Raw genomic sequence first — 21,836 nt, 5'->3', positions numbered from 1 at the left:
ACGAATCCCTATCCCGATAATAAGCCCTACAGTACATAGGCACAATAAAGTCTCTAATCTGTTTATTTCCTATTTTAAACTTTCCTGTCACTGTCTGCATCATCATAATTGATAAAGGGTAGTTAGTTAATAGTGCAAAACCATTTGAGCCAGAGCTGATGTTGTCAGCATCAGCCAACAGCTTGGTTTTTGTATGCAGAGCTCATTACTGTGCCAGAGGCTTAATTATCCCCCGGGTGTTTGCCTTCAGGCCCTTGGACCCTGTAGGGTGGGCCTCATGCCAGCCATGCTAGGTCTTGTTTGTGTGGAGGTACGGATTGACCCTCAGCCACAGTACAGAGCCCAGCACTGGCCCATGTCCTGTTGTAAACATCTCAGACATCATACAGCTGCATGGGTTTGTGTGTGTATATACTATATACATTTGCATGTTCGTGTGCATGCACTATGTGTATTTATGGATGTCCGCCAAACCGCAGAACAAAACAGGACATCTTTACTGGACTATGCTGTTCTGGACATGATCAGAAAAACTTGCTATATGAGACTGCCAACTGCAGACAGCCTGGATGAATTCATTAATCTGATGCCATGCTGCGAACTTCACTAAATACAGCTGTTCTTCTGTGAAGACTCTTGTTTTATTGTTTGTTATGACTGAGACTTAAACAGTTAGTCAATTAACTGATTAGTGGATCAACAGAAAATGTATTACCAAATATTTTGATAATCGTTTAATCTTGTAAGTCATTTATTACACAAAAATTACCAAACATTTGCTGGTTCTAGCTTCTCACATTTGAGGATTTGTTGCTGTTCAGTGCAAATTAAATATCTTTGAGTTCTGGACTGTTGGTCAGATAATACAAGGAATAGGAAAAGGTAACCTTTTTTGGGAACTTGTGATGGCCATTGTTTCACAATTTTCTGATACATAAGACATCAAAATCATGCTCTAATCATGACTCTGGTGAAAATACATCTAAACTCTTACATGTTTTACACTGGAGCAACATATACATATATATGTGTATGCTGAGGCAGACGCCGTTATTGCCCCTGCCTTTACCTCTGCGTTAAGCCCTTTGAAAATGTGAGATGTTGACCTTTGACCTCTAGGGGGTGAGCTGGAGGTGGTTCTCACTAGCATGTTGGCCATGTTGGTTGGGAGGATAGATGCTGATATATAAAGAATGACATTTTGCATAAAATGTCAATCCACCTACTGACAAGTTGGAGTTTTATTACAGCCTCTCTGGGATTTTTACAGTTAAACAATTTAGCGCAGACAAGGAGGTGTGTGTAAAACAAGACAGAAACATAAAACAGACAAGTGGAGATTAAGGAGAAGAGTGTGTGGTATTACGCATAAATGTGTCTGCATGTGTGTGTGGCGGCCCACATGGATGACGTGGGGTGATCCCCTGTTAAAAACGGCTGAATGTAAATCCTGTGACATTTATCCTCCTTGCGACAACTGAGCCATTAAGCAGCTAATAATTACTTTGTGTGTGTTCCTTATATCCCTCTCTCCATCTGTAACCCCCCCCCCCCCCCCTTCGTCTTCCTCTCTGCACAAGGTTCAACATGCCTCATGATGACAACCCAAAGTGTCGGGAGGCAGGCATGAAGCACCAGTATCACGTCATGGCGCCCACCCTCAACTATGACACCCATCCCTGGTCCTGGTCCAAGTGCAGCCGCAAGTACATCACAGAGTTTCTAGAGTAGGTACCAGCTCTCCTCAAATGATTGACTATCAAAACAAATGATTACATGCTCTTCTCATGGAAGAAAGTGATGCTTCTCCATTCCTTTTCCAATCTCATATTATCATCCACATTTTTAGTACTTGTTGTGACATGGCCGGCTAAACAAACTGCTTCTGCATCTCTCGCAGCACTCGGCAAACAGGTCAGCGCAATGTAAACTGTGTGGACTTGTTATTGCCTGGTGTTGAAAGAGTATTTCCTGTTTGAATCCGGGTCTTCCTCAGCTGACCTGAGCAATGGAGCTTCCTCAGCCCCTCAGCCGTCTCCCCACTCAGACAGAGTCCTGGTCTCAAGATGCTGGGCAAACAGTAATCTAGTCACTAGCCTGCTTTTCACACCAAAACCTGTAACACGGGGCAACAGCTCATTCAGCAACTCCTAACTCGCACCGTCGTCACTGATCCCAGTGAAAGGCTTCCCTTTAAGATGGGAAATGTCAGTTATAATTATATCTTCCCTGGACATGACCCTCTAATCTTTGCCTCCTTTCCTCTGTTAGTTGTGGAGGCTTACACAAAGGACGGCCTTGTTGACTAGATGCATCTCGAAGAGCGCGGTGTTAGGCGAGTGGAGTTTTTAAGGTTGTGCTTCACATAGTTTCCAGCCAGCGATGAGCTCAACATGAAGTGGTCGGAACATTCAGCTGAAGATGAGGACAATATCCATGAATGTCTTTATTCTTTGGTTCGGTCCATGTCAGCTGTGTTGGGTTTTTGTGTGTGACTGATTACTGCACATAAACCAGGAGTATGATGTATATGTAAAATGCATTTATGATAACTTTGAACATGTGTTAACCATATGGAATATAAAGCAAACAATGCAGGTATGAAGAGTTTTTCAGTGTGAGAGCCGCAGCGGTGGGAAAGGCCCTTGAGAATGTCGTCCAAGTGCTTTTTGAAATCCGTCTTCAGCCAACAATGAGGAGCATTGATTCAAACTAACACTTCTACAGTACCGCTCCTGCTCAGTGGGCTGACCTGGTCAAGTACGTCAGTGTTGTGACTGCCCATTCTCCCTGAAGAGCAAATTCAATCCGCACCACTCTACTACCAGTTTATAAAAACGAAAGGACTCGACCACCTCTCAAACATCCGTTTTCAAAAGGCAAAGGATTCCCCCTCCCTTATCTAACTATTGCTGTATTAATGTGTGTTGAACTCCCACACCTGAGAGCTGATGAAAAGTGTCCTGCTGTTGTGCGGTGTTATTATGTTTCACTATGTTTCACATAAAACAACCATTCATTCCCTTTATGGCACTGCACCGTTTGATCTAAGACTCAAAATCCAAATATACAAGTAAAATGCAAATATTTGACCATTTTCACCCCCTAGTTGTTGTGTTTGCTGGCTGTTGAAACCACATAACCATTAGTAGCAGGCGAGCCCTATCAATTTCCATTAGACACCTCGGAAATTAGCCAAACCGCTCCAGCAGCAACAACTGTTAAAAATTCCCTTGTGAAATCACTTTTAGATTCTTTTTCCAATCTGTCATTTTTTAAAAACAGAATCAAGATGGATTTTTTTTCACTATGTCGCTCCAAATTCAGCTAAACTTCCGTCATTATCTTGTTTTATATCTCCCCGCACAATAATCAGTACAGAGAAAAAACTCGGACAGCACTGCAGCAGTTTTCTTGGTGCTGTTTGATCAAACACTGTACAGTAATGCCCTGTGTCATTTCCTCAGCAAAAAACTTCAATCTGTTTGTGGAGGGAAACCCAGTATGGTGTACATGGAAACTATTATTGTTTAGTCTCTTATGACAAGCACACAACAGCCAAAACTATAAGTCATCTTATAAATAAACTCACTTTCAAGTTTCCCAATGGCTGCCAGGTGTGGAATTTCCTCTGGTGCCAGATAGGAATTGCTTCGCTGTCTCAAATCCACACAGCCGATATTCTTTGAAAAAAAGTAAACATTTCTTTTTAAAAAATGACCACATTGGACCCTTCTCTCTCTGTCTGTCTCTCTTGGTCTTAATAATCATTCCATTAGGTTCCAGGACACTGATTAGATAGATGACCAACTGCTGAAAGATGCAGTAATATAGGACTGTCCGTTTGATTCCTTGACAGGCTGCTCCATAGTTTTCCTCCACTGCTGGTTTATTTTTTTCATGGAGTCATTCCCATGCCACCCAGTGCTATTCACTGCAGTTAATGACATTATGGCTTCAAATGAAAGGGCAAAGAAACAAAGTGATGGTACCTCAGGATAATCCGGTGTAATTATTGGCCTGTCACATCAGCTGGTGCTTTATGGAGCAGGTGTTTTAGCAGCTCATTCCCGGATTAAATTTGTCAGAGCGGTGCAGACATGCTGTGTAATTACACATCTATACAAGTCTCATCCTCCAGTTTCCTTTCTCAAAAGTAAACAAAAAAAGAAAGAGATCCTCTGAGGCTTGGCTCACTCTGCTAACATGTTTGGTTTGTGCCTTTTCACAACCGTAAAGGCCGATGATTTTATATGCAGGTGGTGATGCATACATTTAGTCCATTCGTGCTTTTGTTGTCTCTGTGACTGTGTCGTGGCTCAGGGTGTGGCTGATATACAGCACAATCTGTCATTATACTGCAATGCTGGTACCAATTTATGTAACTTCATCAGGGTGCTTTATGATTCAAATTATGTTCCAAATTCTCTTGTTTTCCTTCAGCAGATAAATACACCTTGGATAAAAATGTGGTCAGTGTAAAGATCCTTTTCAGTGTAAATCAAAATGCTGTTTTATTCAGTCTGTGGCTCCTGACTCTAGTTTCATAGTGACGGCATTTACTAACTGGCTGTAGAGGGGAAGTGGTATCATTCTCTCCATTAGGTAACTTAACAGACCACCCACAGGGGACGACGCAGCTGAGAATGATCACAGACAATGACATAGAAATGTTTACTTTGTTCTTATGAAAGAGATGTGTACATGCAAATGTGTCTATATGTGCACACATTTGTATGGTTTTGTGCCTTCCTTTCCATCTACTGTACAGACATTCTTACTTTTTCTTTTAGCACCGGCTATGGAGAGTGCCTCCTTGATGAGCCTGTAGGAAGGGCGTACGAGCTGCCCACCCTCCTCCCTGGTCAAATCTACAATGCCAACAGACAGTGTGAACTGATGTTTGGTCCCGGTTCCCAAATTTGCCCTTACATGGTAAGTTGGCTTGCTATCAAAGCAAGCAAAACCACATTAAAAAAGTGAAAAAATAAGACTTCAGGTGGAAGTAGATCTGAGATGGTTGTCATCTACTCAGATGTGCAGAAGAACTTTGTTGAACCCTGAGACATCTGAGCAGAGCAGTTATCCATAAAGGCCAACAGATATGAAACTGTAGTCAGTTAATTACATCAAGTGTTTATGAATCTTTTTTTTTTTAAAGATTCATTTTTTTGCCAAATTTCCAGCCTTTTATTAGATAGGACAGACAGGAAATGGGGTGAGAGAGAGAGGGGTAGACATGCAGTAATGTGCCGACAGCTGTCCCTTATGACTCTTTTTTGTAATATACAGTGGCATAAATTGAAGCTGTAAATCCCCATATAGACTGTAGGGCATACTTTTTTCCAACATATATAGACAAATAAACTCTACCTATTGTTGAATGCATAGCCACAAATTACAACCTGATGCTGGGCCATTTAAAATGCATTTTACATATGTCTGGAAAGTCATGACACACAAAGGAGAGTGTCTGTTCCCAGCTACTTGCATTGAAATATTGTTTGAAGAAACCAACAACCATATCTCTTCCCTCCAAAAACATGAAATCAATAATGTTTGTAAATAGCTGCTAAATTATGCTGTCAATTCAATAAAGTCGAAAGTCATTGAATAAATGAAACATTTCTAATTATGATTGTATTTTGCATGTGTTGGAAGTTTGCATTCACACATTATAGACCATTTCTTTTTTCAGTTTCTTTTTTCTAAATTATTAATTGCTAGTCAATTTTTACAGAAACAGTGCAAGAGGCTGTGGTGTACCAGTGCAGAGGGGGACCATAAAGGATGTCGCACACAACACATGCCACTGGCCGATGGTACTGACTGTGGACATGGAATGGTAAGTCGGCCCACATGTCGATCTGTGTTGCTTAATGAACAGATCATAGTTTGATTTCCTACACTAAAACTTTTGAGTTTACTCACAGATGTTTTAGTAATTAGAATGATTGCAGTCGATGTTCAAGGCCTGTCAGTTTCAAGTCTCAATACAGCTGCAGTCCCGTTATTGGAAAATGATCACTGTATATTGTACAACATGCATGATTCCTCAACTCTCCTTATCTCATACCAAAATGTTTTCTTCTCTTAGTGTAGTGGGATGAAATGCATCTGCATCACAACAAACTCCTTAGTCTATTTTTATGGGGTAGGCTGCCACTGGACTGACACACTAAATTCTAAAAATACAGTAAAGCCCACCCATATAGTATTTGAATATTTGTTTCAGATCACAGTATTTCCTCTGTTCCCAATCAGCATTGTTGTTAAAGCTGGTCGCATTGCATTTTAGACAAAATGCATTACTGACACAAGCCAAACCTCCCACATAGTGCTGCTTTGAATCCTGATGACTTTCCATTCTAGTTCACTTCCTCTACCAGGAAGAAGGAATAATTTATCATGCATTACTCTTCGCCTGTATTCTGGTTGCAGAAACCCATGTAAATGTGGTCAGGTGATGGCTCTAGTTAGAAACTTGAAGCTTTACCCTCAGTGTTGTTACGGGCCCCAACCCCCATTAGCCTTCATGTTCTCCTCGCTCTGGGATGCTATGCTAATTAGGTCTGAGACGGCGGGTCAGTCACTGAGGAAACATAGAAAGAAGGGCAATAGGGGAGGGGGGCAGAAAGGAAAAGAGGGAGAGAGAGTCTTAAGAGGGAAAGGTGAAGACATGGGCCCTTTGAAAGAGGATGCCACCCGCCGTTCACAGTTGAGTCACCTTGTTGTGAACCCATGACCCTAAAACCTCTTTAAAAGGCGGATGAGTGGGTGAGTGGGTCAGTGGTCAGGTCGTAACAGAGCCCAGGCTGAGGCCAGCCAGTGCTCTCACAAAAGACCTCACATCAGTGATTCTGCAGTGCAGGAGGCGAGAGGGGAGGAGGGAGGTAGAGAGCAAGGAGGAGGTACAGGGGGATGAGGATGTTTTGGGCTGGTGTTTGGCATTTGGAACATGCATAAGGGAGGGCGAAAGAGACGGAGAGAGAGAAGGAGGGTTCTCGTCTCTCCTTAACCTTATGCCCCCCAGGAGTCTTTTGCAGTGTGGGCCCATGTAAGTTTTATATCCCCTATATCCTTTCATCTGGCTCTATCTCCCTTCTCGCCAAGTTAGGTCCTGGATCAGCCCTGTCAACTGAGGAGAGGTTAACGGGGGATAGCTAACATCTTAATCCAACTATAACAACTAGGCTAAACCGTAATGGTCCTGGGATCACAGCTCCCATACTGCTCTCAGCCTGTATGTGGGAGAATCTGGGAGACATGGTGCTGGTTTAATCATACTAAGTGGTTTGCTTTAATAAGCTACAAACCCTTAACTCATTTTGAGCCGGCTAAGCTAGATACAATAGATGTCTGGTCTTTATTGGAACCCTGTAAACCAGGGGTTTCAAACTAATTTTAGTTCATGGGCCACATACAGATCAATTTGATCTCAAGTGGGCCGGACCAGTAAAACTACTCCAACAAGATCAGAAATCCTATCTGCCACAGCATTTCTTGTCAAGCTGATGTTGGCAAAAGCCTGTCGCTTGTCAAAGCACATCATTCCTGCGGCCTTCAGCATGCTTTCACAAATTCACCCTCGGAGTATGGCTTTAAAATAGGAGTTGGTCCATTTTTCTTGGAAAACCCAACACTCTACTGTGTCCAGTTTTCTCCTTTTTGACAAGGACATTTTCCACTGGCAGCTCCTGCATGAACAGTAGGTTAGGCTTGACAGAATTGTGTCAAGTAACCTGTACGTAAGCATATGGGATCTATAATGGCGTATCCAGCATCCAGCATCCAGCATCCAGCATCCAGCATCCAGCGTGTCTAGGACTCTGCTACTCTCATTACGACAGCGCAACCTCCAAGAGACAAATAAGAATAATTGTAATTATTATAAAACAATTGGAATTAATTACTTCCCTGCAATTTTCCCACTTTGAAATGAAAGTGAAGTTACATATAACAATGTAATGACCATTGTAATTGGGACCTACCTTACACTGAAATATAGTAATTTAAAGGCTGTAACTACACGTAAGTAAGAAGACTAGAAAGGCGCTATATAAGTACAAGTCCATTTACCATTTACATAACACTTTACTCTTTAACAACATTTAGCTACAATTTATCCTTGTCATATAAACGTCTGCTGATCCCTAAATCACATTGAAAAGTTAAGGGATTACCAAAGTAATTTTTTCATTTTCTGGGGGACATGATTGTACAAAATGTTTTGCAACAATTGTCGTAACATTTTACAAAAAATTCAAAAATGTTAACTTATGTAACATATTGTCGTTAAGATCAGGGTATTACCAAAGCCATTTGGGTTCATCCTCTGGAGACTATGAATGTCTGTACACATTTTCCTCATGTCATGGTCATGGCCTTACCTAAAGACCTTAATAACCACAAAATCATATGAGATCCTTTGATGGTATTTTTTTTATATATGAACAAATATAAACAGTTTTCCTTAATTTCTTTGTGTCAGTGGAGATACCGTTTTTGTTTGTAATGCTGAGGGCCCAGTTTCTTCTTCATGCATTGGGCTGTTTGAAGTGGTGCGAGATGAAAGAGACCCTGCAGTGACACTCACCTGCCCATACAAGAGCTCTTTAATGTGGTATTTGGGTATGGTGTGTATGTGCAAGTATCTTTGTGTGCCTCAAAAGTCTGATAATCTGCAAACCCAGATTATTCTTCCTGTTTTTTTTTCTTCCTTTCCTTTCAAACTTGTCATAGACATCCTTTATGCACTGCAACTATCACATCTTATCACCCCTTCTTCTGACTCCGTTCTCATTCTTTCTTCAAAGAAGTCATGAGGTTCAGGTCTAAGGCTTTACGAGGTCGATCTCCTGGCTCTGAGGTGTCTGCAGAATGGGAGGGGGAGTATGTGTGTTAGGGGATGTCAGATCTGGAGGATTACAGCTATGGCCTCTATGGGGGAAACTAGCAGCAGGTATTGTCTTAGCAACCACAGCTCCCCTGTAAAGATCTTTTTGAAAGCCTATAATTAGACCAAAGCCTGCCATGTCATTCTCAGCGTTTACATGGGAAACGTCATCTGTCGTAAAAAAGTAAATTTTCTGAACGGCTAGCTGTCACCTCTTGTGACTACGTTGTCTGGAGAGAGTTTTTTGTTCTGTTTGATTACGAAACAAAGTTGTGACCGCATCGGATAATTGAGGTCAGTGCCCAGAAAGTGGGAGAGAGGCCCATCCTCTAAATGAAGAGTGAAAAAAAGTTTGTTTGTATACAGCATAGCTGAAATAGGGCACTGGAGGGTTCATGGGTAGTTTTCTCCCCCTCTGTTCCCTTCTCCTCTGACTCTCTCTGCCTCTCCACTTCTGCCTCTCTCCCTTTGCTTCCTCCCTATTGCTCAACAGGCCCTCTCACAGGGCGCCAAAGAGAGTAATGCAGTCACATGACCTCTTGGCGGCGCGTCTGTCATCTGGATCAGTGGGCCGTGCACTAACGAGGGCATCCCATCACTTGTTGTCTATAAATACCGCCACCACCCTCCCTCCCCCTCCATCCTCTCTTCTCCTGCTCTTTCTCCCTTACCCCCGCTTTTCGGTCCCTCTAAGTCTTCAAAAGTATCCTGCCTGTGTGTGTGTGTGTGTGTGTGTGTGTGTGTGTGTGTGTGTGTGTGTGTGTGTGTGTGTGTGTGTGTGTGTGTGTGTGTGTGTGTGTGTGTGTGTGTGTGTGTGTGTGTGTGTGTGTGTGTGTGTGTGTGTGTGTGTGTGTGTGTGTGTGTGTGGGTGGGCGTGCGTGCGTGCGTGTGTGTCCTGCGTGTGTGCGTGTTGCATTAATATTCTTGCAGGGTTATCAACGTTTAATGTATGTGTAAGCACGCATGCAGATTGTGTATTTGTAGATTAGGGCCCAGCCAGCATGGTCAATAAGAGCCTGCCAGGCAAAAACAGGGGACCACTTAGCCCTTTATTCACAACCACACAATTTGAAGAACCCAGTGCTGTTTCTTGCTAGATGGTACTCAGTGGGTGGTGGAGGGGAAATAAGCGGGGTTGGAGCCTGAATAACTGTTGTGTTTTGTTGTCAAAGTTTTATTGTTCTTGCGTTTGTTCATTTTAATGTCAATTAAATGTGAGGACATGTGACTAAAAGCTCCCTTGTCATTTTTAGCTGCAACCAACAGCTCTAGAGCTTGCTCTGACAATTGGTAGGTTTACAAAATCTCCCAAACCTTTGGAGGCCACACTTTTTTTGCCCCAGGAGACTGAAATTTGGCATGGAGGTCAAGTGTTTACAAGGTTGTGTGTGTCCGTGGACGCGGCAGCTATTGCGAATGTACTCTTGTTTGGGAATTTGTTACAAAAGGACAAAACATTCAAGTGTTTTGGATTTCATTCAATTTGATGAGTGCTTGCGGAACTTTTCTTTACGTGTAAAACCCCAAAAGCTTCCCACATTATCTTAATAGGGGCTTAATTGAGTGGTTAGTGTAAGTGAATAAACGGGAAGTTGTTTTTGATATCCAGAGCATTCCTCAGAAAAGAATGACAACCTGCTCTGGTTTCAGCCAATTAGAGTGAGAGAGCGAGGTCTTGAAAAGTGAAGCCAGGGCAGAATGAAGTCTGTTGGCGGAGGCACTGAGTGTTGGCTCGAGCTCCCTGGCAGCCTGACAGGCTTGTCGTACGATGTGGGGACGGGGTCTGTGTTTGTGTTGGTGTGTGTGCCTGTACTGGAGCTTGGGATTGTGAGACTGGTATCAGTGTCACTCTCTGCTAATCTCTGGATATTTGGAGGATGTTGCCATCATCAGGGACATATCTGTTGATTTGGGCTAACAAGAGGATGAGAGGTGAAACGTCTTCCTAGACAAATAACCAGTCCAGTTGCTTTTGACTGAAATTGCTTTGAGGGGAAGAGGATTGTTGTCTTAGCACTCGTGCAGTTTGCTGATGGAATGAATGTGTCCACTAGCCAGTGAGTGGAGCTTGGTTGGTTGCTGTGTTAAAGAAGGAAGATATATTTGGATGATTATAGTGTAGTGTCAAAATGTGGCAAACATGCTTGTACAGTTATTAAAATCAAATTATTGTGTGAATTGGTGAGAAGGTGAAATATCCGTTAAAAACTTACTTAATGTTTAAAAATGACATAATGACTCTCTGAAAGCTGAAAACACAAAAACTGACTGACATACTCAATAAAGCTCATATGGCTAGCATGATAGCAAAAAAGTTTACTATTTACACATCTAGCGGACACGGAGCAAGACTAGCATTAATTTGGAGTCTGCAACTTATCAAATATAAGCTCAACATTTCTAAGCTCCATCAACTCCTGAGAAAAATGTCTGTGCCTTTGGATTCGGTAAGAACTTGCTTAGCTAACTAATAACAGCTAGCTTCTTCTATCAGCTGTTCAGAAAACCACTGCCTTCTGCTGCTGAATAAAACCAAGGTTGATGAGAGCAGAATTCGCAGGGCTTAAATATACAATGTTTTTATGTATTGTACTGCCCCCAAGTGGTCAAAAACTTAATGCAGATTTAAAAGCAAAATAATAAGCTAAACGATACTAAAAATCTCTATAGAGCTGCAGAGTTGTGAGACTGGAAAAAGAAGATGAAAACAAAGTCAGGAGATAGTGAAAAGAGAGGTTGGTTGGGGTCACGGTTGCATCATGTTGTCTCTCTTGTTACCTTCCCCTCCCTCTTGTCATCTCTCTTCCTCCTGTCTTCACACCCTTTCAAGACAAAGAAAGAGAAAATATGGAGCTAACAGGGAAAAGAGTGCATGCTTTGGCTGAAAAACGAGTTTGTGTAAATCCAGTCTATAATAACAGCTGTCATTTGACTTATTTTCAGTCTCCTGCCCGCCCAGAGAGAGCTCTGCAGAGAATCTGTCACTACTGCATAGCATCATGGCTCTCTTATTGTTTCTCATGTAATAGTGAGTAACGACTTTTGAATATCAACAGCAGCGGTCCGTGTTTCACCACAGGTGACTCCAGACTCCATTTTCTTCCTGATCGCAGTCTGTTCTAATTTTACATTGTGGAGTGGACTCGTCAGAGACAAAAACACAAACCACCAACAGGCCAAAGCCAAAGTGAACTCCGAACTCAGAGCCATGAGAAAAAACATTGCAACATGAAAGATGAAGCCTTTTGGAAATGACCATGTTAAAATGAAAGAGCGGAGGGCTTTTTAAATCAGTCCTCTGCCTTCTCATTCCTGCAGTGATGTATGGCTTGGGTTCAGAATTGAGGTGCTCTCTGCAACAGTTCCATGGCAATTACAGGGCATTAACTTCCAAACCAGCCAGCTGAGGAGCTCAGAGCAGATGCTGCTGTCTTGTACTATTCCCTCTGTTGGGGCTAGCATGCCGGTCTCTTTGTTCTCTCTGTGGCTGTATGGCTGAGTTGGTAAACTTTATTTAGTTTGTCTGGGTGTGATTTTAAAGAGAGGCAAGGGTATTGTGTGTTTTCCTGTGTCCATTTCATGTTATCTATATTATATGTGCAAAATGCATGCATGTGATATACAGTATGTGTACGTGCACATGTCTTATGATGATATCGTATGAGTTGGTGAGTCAGCATGTGTCTTTGTGAAATTCCTAATTTGAAACACATGCTAGTCACAGCTGGACATGGTTCTCTCATAAGACCTTCAAATGTCTCACCACATTCCCAATTGAGGGCAAATTTCGACAATCTTTCTAGGAGAGGGTCATCCGGTGTCCTTAATGCATGTTTGAGCTTTGCCTTTCTCCTCCCCGTTTTCCAAAGGTGTGTTTGTGCACTTCGGAAAGAGAGGCTAATTGGAAATGAGCGTGGCCTCCAGATGCCTCCAGACTCTGAGCAATCACTCTCACACCTAACACACATTCACACTTGTGTGTTCGCACACACACACACACACACACACACACAAACACATAGATCATCTCACACAGATGTTTTTTTCCTTCCACTCCCCCCTTTCCTTCTTTCTTCTTTTCACCCACATCACCTTTTCAAGCCAAACAAAACGGTTGTAAACACAGGGTGCCAGCGGGGGGAGTGGAATGCCTCAGAGGCTTAGACAGGCTTTGGTCCTCTGACAGACAGTATGCCTTGTGTTTGACAGTTCCTCAGGTCCTGCCGCTTGGTTGCACTGTGGTGGTCCCTGCGTTGTCCTTGCAATCTCCCATAAGGGGGGTGGGAGGCTGTGGAGGGGAGGTGCATAAGGGATGTCCAGGTCTCAGTTGACAGTCCCTGGGGTTATAATGGGAGAGAAAGTGTTTGTCGTGTCAAATGAAAAAAAAAAGACTTTTAACAATTCCATGAACTCTTTCATGAAATTGTTTACTGTTTTTTTCTTGAAATTGTTGTTGAACCAAATAAAGACCAGCACCTGTTTGCCTTTTTGTGGTGTGGAAGCCATTTCCAGACAATGTTTTATCACACTCCTTTTAGTGACTTTTATTTATATTGTTCTCTAAATCCATTGTTTGTGCTCCAATAAAATTATCAGTGCCTTCAGTTTGCATTTACAGTGGAGCCAGACAGGAAGAAAGTCAAACCAGGTCTGCATTATGGAAATGTTTGTGGCTTGTTTAGTCCATACCCTGCAGCTGTTAACACCTGTCTGTCATTGTACACAGACTTTACACTCCATCATTAGGCCTGCAAGTGTGTAAAACACACATGCAAACTCAGCCAGGATAGTAGGGCAACGGTGCCAAATTCTCTGTATGTTTCCATGTGTTTGTGTTTGACTTGCCATTTTTGCAGGTGTTCACCTAAGATAATGTCTAGGTTGTGAATTTATGTTAAAGTGGAAACTGGTAAGATTTCCCATTGTCCAGGAGATGACTTTGACTGATATCCTCCCTGGTTTATTAGCGTAATTATGAAAATTCTGTGAAGCGGATCTCACACGGTTTCTCAGGTCTCACAATCTTTTTTTCATCAGGAGTAGGGGATTGAATGTCTTGTAGTGAAATGGGCGTGTGGCCAGCTGATAGTAGTTGCATTTTTCATCTGGAAAGAGCTGGCAGTGAAAGAAACAACTTGTGCATCAACTTCAGAGACCAAACTCTGTGAGGAAATATGGTGAAAATAAACAAATCCAGGTGTCCGCAAAGAGCATCCTCTTTCCAGGTATAATGTTTTAAATCTGTGTATCTGCAGAGATAGACAGCATGAGCAACAGAAGGGAGCTCCTGATGACAAGCCAGTAATGAACTTTGTTCCTCTTGTTATCACAACTCTAGAGTTTCCTTATCATGGTGCCACTGTGCCTGTGTGCCCGGACGGCGGGCTCCGTACCCAGACAGACGCCGTCTTGTCCTGCATTCTTTCAGTGAACAGGACCCTCCGATATCTTAGTCACTGGGAAGGGGATTTGGTTACACACAAAGGGAAATGGGCCAGCCGTGCTTTGCTTATGAAAGCGGTGATAGCACTTCTTGGCAAAGGTTGGTTAGTGGGTACACACTGTTTGATACCAGGTGCCTTCATTTTTTTATGTTTAAGTGGGTCTTCCATATGAAAGGTATTATGTAGTTTTGTATTTAAAATCCTGGCTGAAGAGAAATTTCCTCCATTGTCTCTGGCATGCAAAAAGTTTTCATTTTGAACACATTTTGTGTTGAATGTCTAACACCATTTCCATCAATACACCAGGCTTATTTACACAGAGCTCATATTGAAAACAGTGTGGCAAATAAAAGAGGCTGTGAAACAATAATGCTTTATATACATCAGACAACCTGTGGGTCTCAGACTGCGATGAGAACAGAGCAAGAACTTAACTGTTGACTTAGCTCCCACAAAGAAAAAAAACTTGAAATACATTATAGATTTGGTTGACATAAAGGAAGTATTGTGGCACATACTGTACATTTCAGTTTCTGGTTCATTGACACTTCCTGTCTTTTTCTGTCTTGCACTATCTCTATTTTTGTCTGTATCCATGCCGCTCCCTCCTTCTCCCATTTCTCTTTGGACAGCTGGAGGAGTTGGATGTCTTCCTTGAGGGTAAACAATAGCTGAATTAGAATTTCTTTTAAAATATAGCTTGAGATCTAAACAGAGGATTAAGAAGGCAAAGAAGAACAGCACTCACAGCTGTGCCTGCACTAATTCTGCACTCTGCGTTTGTCTTCAGGTCTGCAGGAGTTGCAGTCATGTATTTCTTTTGTGTCTATTCACATGCAGTACTGCAGACATGGCATGTGTGTAAACAAGGAGTTGGACCTGCAGCCGGTCCACGGGGAGTGGGGTCCGTGGGGGCCCTACAGTGTTTGCTCCAGGTCCTGTGGTGGAGGAACCCGGAGCAATGCTAGAGACTGCAACAAGCCTGAGTAAGAAAGAATCAGATAGCTATGACAATAAAAGCCGTTACGTTATGTGTAAGCCTCTGAACAGTAAGAGAAGCGGTAAAAAAGAAAGCAGTCATACAAGTTGTAAACAAGCTTAAGTAAGTAACAAACCTGCATGTCAGATTCAGTTAGCCTCAGCTTGATTTTCAGTCAGAGAGACTGTTTCTTTAGTGTGAATTTAAATGTAAACAATGCAGGTTTGAAGGCATAAAGCATAAGTCAAACAAGCAAGCATGACATTTTTAATTGAAGTTTGGTGCATTGCTCTTAGGTGCATCTGTCTTGTCTTGCTCTAGGCCCAGAAATGGCGGGAAGTTCTGTGTGGGCCGCAGGATGAAGTTCCGCTCTTGCAACACTGAGCCATGTCCGCGAGGACGGAAAGATTTCCGAGAAGAGCAGTGCTCTCAGTTTGACGGCAAGCACTTCAATATCAACGGTCTACCTCCCACTGTCCGCTGGGTCCCCAAGTACAGTGGCAGTGAGTATACCAATGAAATCCTAAAGCATGTAATTTGAATGTCTTGTGGTAACTGTGCTGTAACATCAAAGATGGATACTATTTACATCCAACTATACAATGTAGTTTGAAGCCAGTGATGCAGTTAGTTTTGAAAATGTAACTAAAATGCTGGACTCCACATTGTGTGTTGTGGAATGTGGAGCCCAGGCATTCAGACTTGTCACATCTATGTAGCTTGTGCATTTGAATCTAATGCAGTTTTAATACATGAGGAGAGCAGATAGAATGGGTGCATGTTCTTCCTTTGTCATACTTTGCATACCCATGATAAGAGCAAATCTTTAGAAGACAATGAACAACAGCAACATTGAAACAACACAGCCCTTCCATATGAGCCTCCTGGCAGCTTTCCCTCTTGCAGCCGTATCTCATCCCTTCCTGAGATGGCCTGCCCAGCTACATGAGATTACCATCTGGCAAAGACCACCATGTCTAAGTTACTGCAAGTGATTTATTCATTTAATTGATGCTATACAAGCAAACAGGCCAAGATTGCCAATTCTAGCAGGAGTCTTCTGAACTTTGCAAAAAAACATAATAAATATGAATAAGATCAAAAATGTCCGATGTTTTGGATTACTTCATCAGCACTTGTAAGTCATCTCGAGGCTTTTCATCTTGTTATTTTTTAGAATATTATTTTATTAATTTAATTAACTTAATGAGCTGTAGTCCAACTTTTTCCATAGTTTGTTTTTCTATCTCCATGCAGTACTAATGAAGGATCGCTGTAAGCTCTTCTGCCGGGTTGCTGGGACTACAGCGTACTATCAGCTGAAGGACCGCGTCACTGATGGCACGCCGTGTGGGCCAGATACATACGACATCTGTGTTCAAGGACTCTGCAGGGTATGTCTCTTATAATCAACATCAACACTATCTTGGCTTTAACTTATTCCAATGCAATTGTGATATGTAGTGTCATATATCTGGGTCAAAGTTACATTTTGGCTGTCAGTCTTCTCATTCTTTTACATGATTCATGTCTTGTAGATAATTGTACGGAATAAACTTGAGTTTTCAGTGTTTAAAAGTCACAATCAGAGACACCCACATTTGTCAAGTTCATGGTGTTCAGGTTCACTGCTCATACGTGTAGCTGAAAACATTCAAACTAATAATTTTTAAGCAAAGTATGTCATATTTCATTAAATCCCAAACATCTATCTTCTCTTCATCTGTGCCTCTTCAGCAAGCAGGCTGCGACCACGTTCTCAACTCTAAGGCCAGGAATGACAAGTGTGGAGTGTGTGGCGGTGACAACTCGTCGTGTAAAACCCTAGCAGGGACCTTCAATGATGCTCAGTATGGTAAGTTGCACTGCTCAGATTACATGTACGGTACACTTATAGCTGGCTGTTCACAAAAAAAGGTGTTGCTATTAAACACACTGTATGTCAGCTGCTTCTGCAGAGGAACTATGATATATTTGACACGAAGTAAACATAGAAGAGGTAAGAAAGACTTCAGAACCGTGTGGCTGTGACACTGACATGAAATATGTGCATATTAGGTGCTGACCTGATGTCTGGTTATGTTTAAACATATTAAGATTGTTTCAGCAAGACTACGTGCTTCAGCCAAATTTGAAAAAAAGCTGCACACCAATCTTTTCTAAAGCTTTAGAAACTGATGAACACAGCGATCTCACTCTGTCAGGCTATTCGATAGCAAACACAAACCTGACATCACCCCTTTGAAGTGTCGCTGCTTAATGCGGTGCTTCGATGCGGGCCAACTGCTGATTGCATCCAATCCTTTTTAAGTCTGGGCAGCAAAACAGCAGAAGCATTAGCATAAAAGCCCTGGGTGTGGCCTCTGTCATGTTTTCTCCGCATTAGTTTGGCACTGAGCTTTAGCGTCTCTATCCATCTGCTTTCTTTCGGCGCTCGGTTGTTGGGGGTACAGGGTTTGAGAACTTCATTTAACCAAACCAGACACTGAGCTCAGCCCTGGAAATCTGGCTTGACCTTAAGAAAGAGAACACAAGTGGGAGTGCAGCTCAGGCAGGATATCCCTCTGCTCCTTGGTCTAGGCCTTGTCTTTCACCCTTTTGTCCTTTTCCATTTGATTTCTCTCTGTTAAGTGTCAATCTTTGTCTTTATCTTGTTCTTTACTTCCCTTTGTCACTAGACTAGACAGAATTACTTTTCAGGTCTTTCTCTAGGTTTTTATGTCTTTAGCAAATTCCAAGTCAAGATGCAAGACTGACCATTGGAATGAAGCCATATTTGAACATTTTAACTGTTATAACTAAGCACCTTTAAGGGTGTTTAGTTATAACAGTTATACCTGTTAACTGTGTTTTTTATAGGCTAAAGTCCTTTCAGTACATATGCCTTATAATTAAATTCTGCCGCTGTGCAAGGGCTGCCAAACTGGACTGAAGTTAGGTTTTTCCATGTTTTTAGATTGGCAAGTTTCAAGTAAAGAAAAAAAAGGCTTACAGTTAAGCTGTACCTGAGATTTACAAGTGGACTTGATACAGGCTTACATTTTATGTTAAAGCAATGGGAGCATTAAAATGGAAACGGGAAAAACAAACTTGGGGGTTAAATGTCTCCTGTTTCAGAATGGAAGAATAATCCAATCACAGTGACTACAAAACAAAAAGCAGATGTTTGTCATCAACAATGTCAGTATCGTCTGACAACTTGCATCAGGGTAAGACCCGTCACGCCTCACATTTTCCCCTGCAGGCTATTAATACATCATCTTCTTTCTTGCTAGTGGCAGAGGGAAGCATGTTTGAGGTAAACCCCAGCGTTCCCTGAGTTCAGCATGGTTGTGTTTTTTTTCCCCCGGGGTGGTGTGTTTACTGTTCATCCCTGGGTCACTCTGTGGTGGCGAAGGATTGTGTGTGTGGTCAGTTGCTAAGCTGGGGGATCTATGTGGCCTCTGATGGCTTGTGGATAGCATGTTTCCACGGCGGGGTGTTCATACGCCCCTGTTTTTTTAAGAGCTTATCCTGTCCCCAGTGTTTAGGGAGGGAATTTGACATGACACACAAAACAGTAACAGTAAATTGTGTATAGGTTTTTGTGTGGTGGTGAAAAGTTTATTGTGAAGGAATAGGCATAGTTGTAGCTTCCTGTATAGTGTGGCCTCAATGGAAAAGTCATGGTTTACATGGCTTATGATGTTGTTAAAGTATGTGTATGCCTACGTGTGTGTGAGTGTGTGTGTGTGTGTGTGTGTGTGTGTGTGTGTGTGTGTGTGTGTGTGTGTGTGTGTGTGTGTGTGTGTGTGTGTGTGTGTGTGTGTGTGTGTGTGTGTGGGTGTGGGTGTGGGTGTCTTTGTGTTTGTGTGAAAAGATCTAGATGGCTGATGAGAGGAAATATGTAAACCAAGTGCTGCCCCCGAGTGGCTCAAGGTGTCAGGATAACCATCAAATCCGTCCAAATCACACCTTTCCTCTCACTCTGTTCAGTATTTTATTTTATTTTGGAGGCAGCAGAAAGCAGTTGGAAGACCAGATGGCGTCCGGCAAACAGTGTGGGTTTACTTAACTGATTAAATAGCAGTTAAATAGCAACTGTGCATTTGCTTTCCTCCTCATCTGCTCTCTCTTTATTTAACCATAGAAGGTTACAATTGGCATTTAGCTTGGGTTAATTATAATGGACAGAATCTGTAGCCATTACTCCCTTTTATTTTTTGGCTTACCTTACTTGCACTTACATGAAATATACATATATTTTTCAGAAAACTAAGCTAAGCTTATCTCTTGTCGATTGACCTAAACTTTACAAAAGCAAAGAATAGTACAAATCTAATCAAGCATTCAATTCCAGCTAACAGGTTCTGATACTTGCTGTTACAGATCATCTCAGTCAGTGCCAAAAAAGTGTTTAGCTTTCATACCCAGCACTTCTCACAAGAATACAGACTATTTTTTCATTTAATTGGTCTAATTTTATTTATATTAATTTGCTTATTTAATAACATGTTCAGTCTCCATCCTCACATTTTTTTTGTCGCCTCTTGGATTTGACATGCTCACTTGTTTTGTATGTTAGTTTATCATGGGACAACAGGCCCGGTGTCGTAATTACAGGCCAAAGGTAGGTCCAGGGAATAATAACATATCATTTCACGGTCGGACCTCTGAGACTAAAACAAGGTCTCCTGCAGGTTATTTGAGAGGACTCAACTTTTTTTTCGTATTTTTCCAAGTGTGACATTTAAATCCCATGTGGCTGGAACCGGACTTCCCTGACTGGAGTTTGGTGTAGCATAGTGAAGCTAGTATGAAAATCTAGGTGGGACCACTCACTGATATTATTTCTTCCCTTTTGAAACTTCTTAAAAATTGTTTAACTTTTCGTGCTTTCTGTCTCACTCTGTCTGTCTCTCCATCTGTTCTTTTTCTTCAGGTTACAACACAGTTGTGCGGATCCCAGCTGGAGCCACCAACATTGATATCAAACAAGTCAGCTACTCTGGAAAACCAGAAGACGATAACTACCTTGGTAAGTGTGCTATGTGTGTGTCAGTGCAACAATGTTGTTTTAAGCAACATTGCTCAAATTTCAGGTTTTCTTGGGACAATCAATCCAAAATGGAAGCAGCCCAGTGTAATAAGATGTATACATTTCACCCCTTCAGTTCACATCTCATAGGTCAATGTCATTATCCCTTAACATGACCATAAACCACCCAGACTTGTTGACCCAGAGCTGTAAAGGCAGGCTTTTGTGAAGGAGGATAAGGAGACATGGGCCAAACTGTTGTCAAACTGTTTTCAGAAAGGAAAGGAAACTGTCATTTGTACTGGGTGCATACGGAGGAAACGTAGAGAGGCGTTATCCATCTGGTCATGGCAAAGAGGTTGGTCGGTTGGGAAAGCAAATGGATTGTCAGACCCTGAGAAAGATAAATGAGGCAGCAATAGGTGCTAATTAGTGGCATGTGGAGCGCAGGCTGCATGAAAGTGGATATAGGGGTATAGGGTTAGATGGACCCACCGGGCTCAGTGTGTGTGTGTGTTAGTGTGTGTATTATGTGTGTGTGTGTGTGCGTGCGTGCGTGTGTGTTTGTGTGTGTGTGTGTGTGTGTGTGTGTGTGTGTGCAGGCGTGCCTGCACGTGTGCGTGCCTGCACGTGAGAGACAATGACAGACAGAGAGAGAGAGAGAGAGAGAGAGAGAAAAAAAAAAAGTTTTGCCTATGTTGTAAGGGCGGGTGCCCATTTTCAAATGGTTCAAGTCAGGTTCAAGATGTTTTAAGTCAAATTGTCGGAAAGCACATCTGGCTGGGTCTCGCCGCCATGCTGCTGTGAAAAGCTCAACTCCTGCTATTACTGAGTGCCACAACCACACATTGAGCAAGTGGTGTCTGTCTGTATTAAACAGGGTTGGTATTTGCAACGCCTTGTCAGTTTTTTTTAACTCTGGTGCAGTATTTTTAAGCAGATCACCGCACTCATGACAAAAAAAGGAGACTGTGCCGTTGAAGTTGTGGATGAAGATTTAACTTTGATGCTCTCTCCCGTTAGAATTAGACACTCCGGACACGTTTAGAAAGAAGTTCAACGCCCACCTGTTTAGATTTACCTTTGTTTGGTATAATTTATTGGTTTATTTTTAAGGTTTATATTATGTGTTACTCTTATATTGTGTCTCTATATTGTGTCTTTCTTTTAATTTTATTGTGTAGCACTTTGTGAAGTTACTTACCTTCTTACAATGCTGTGGTGCAAAACCATTCCAATGCAAGTATTTAAAGACAAAGCCACATTTTTGCTCACTAGACCTTTATCAGGAGCATTGTTTCACAATTCACACAGGGGAGGACACACACCTGTGCTTTGTCAAGAACACATGGGAACAATTCACAAGGTTTGTTCGCAATGAAATACATCAACATATAAGAAAAAGTGAGGATAAATCAACACAGAAAGCAATCATGAAAACAAAATAATGTAAATACATTATAAGACATGAATGTGGGGATCTGACATGAGACTTAAAGG

The 21,836-nt window shown here is 42.1% G+C and overlaps 1 protein-coding gene across 1 annotated transcript in view; it reads left to right on the top strand.

Annotated features, from left to right (window-relative positions):
• Positions 1 to 21,836, top strand: part of LOC310949212 (A disintegrin and metalloproteinase with thrombospondin motifs 20) — an 80,542-nt gene that overhangs the window by 22,956 nt on the left and 35,750 nt on the right. The window contains exons 9-16 of the mRNA XM_083916570.1: positions 1,581 to 1,727; positions 4,794 to 4,935; positions 5,741 to 5,845; positions 15,181 to 15,326; positions 15,641 to 15,822; positions 16,577 to 16,713; positions 17,057 to 17,174; positions 20,241 to 20,336. Of these exons, the coding sequence (XP_083772696.1) occupies positions 1,581 to 1,727; positions 4,794 to 4,935; positions 5,741 to 5,845; positions 15,181 to 15,326; positions 15,641 to 15,822; positions 16,577 to 16,713; positions 17,057 to 17,174; positions 20,241 to 20,336 (1,073 nt within the window). The remainder of the gene's footprint in view (positions 1 to 1,580; positions 1,728 to 4,793; positions 4,936 to 5,740; positions 5,846 to 15,180; positions 15,327 to 15,640; positions 15,823 to 16,576; positions 16,714 to 17,056; positions 17,175 to 20,240; positions 20,337 to 21,836) is intronic.

The sequence above is a fragment of the Echiichthys vipera genome (genome assembly GCF_963691815.1).
Source record: "Echiichthys vipera genome assembly, chromosome: 7".
Taxonomy (NCBI): domain Eukaryota; kingdom Metazoa; phylum Chordata; class Actinopteri; order Perciformes; family Trachinidae; genus Echiichthys; species Echiichthys vipera.
Note: the sequence above shows the minus strand (reverse complement) of the source record. Positions and strands in the feature narration are given on the sequence as shown.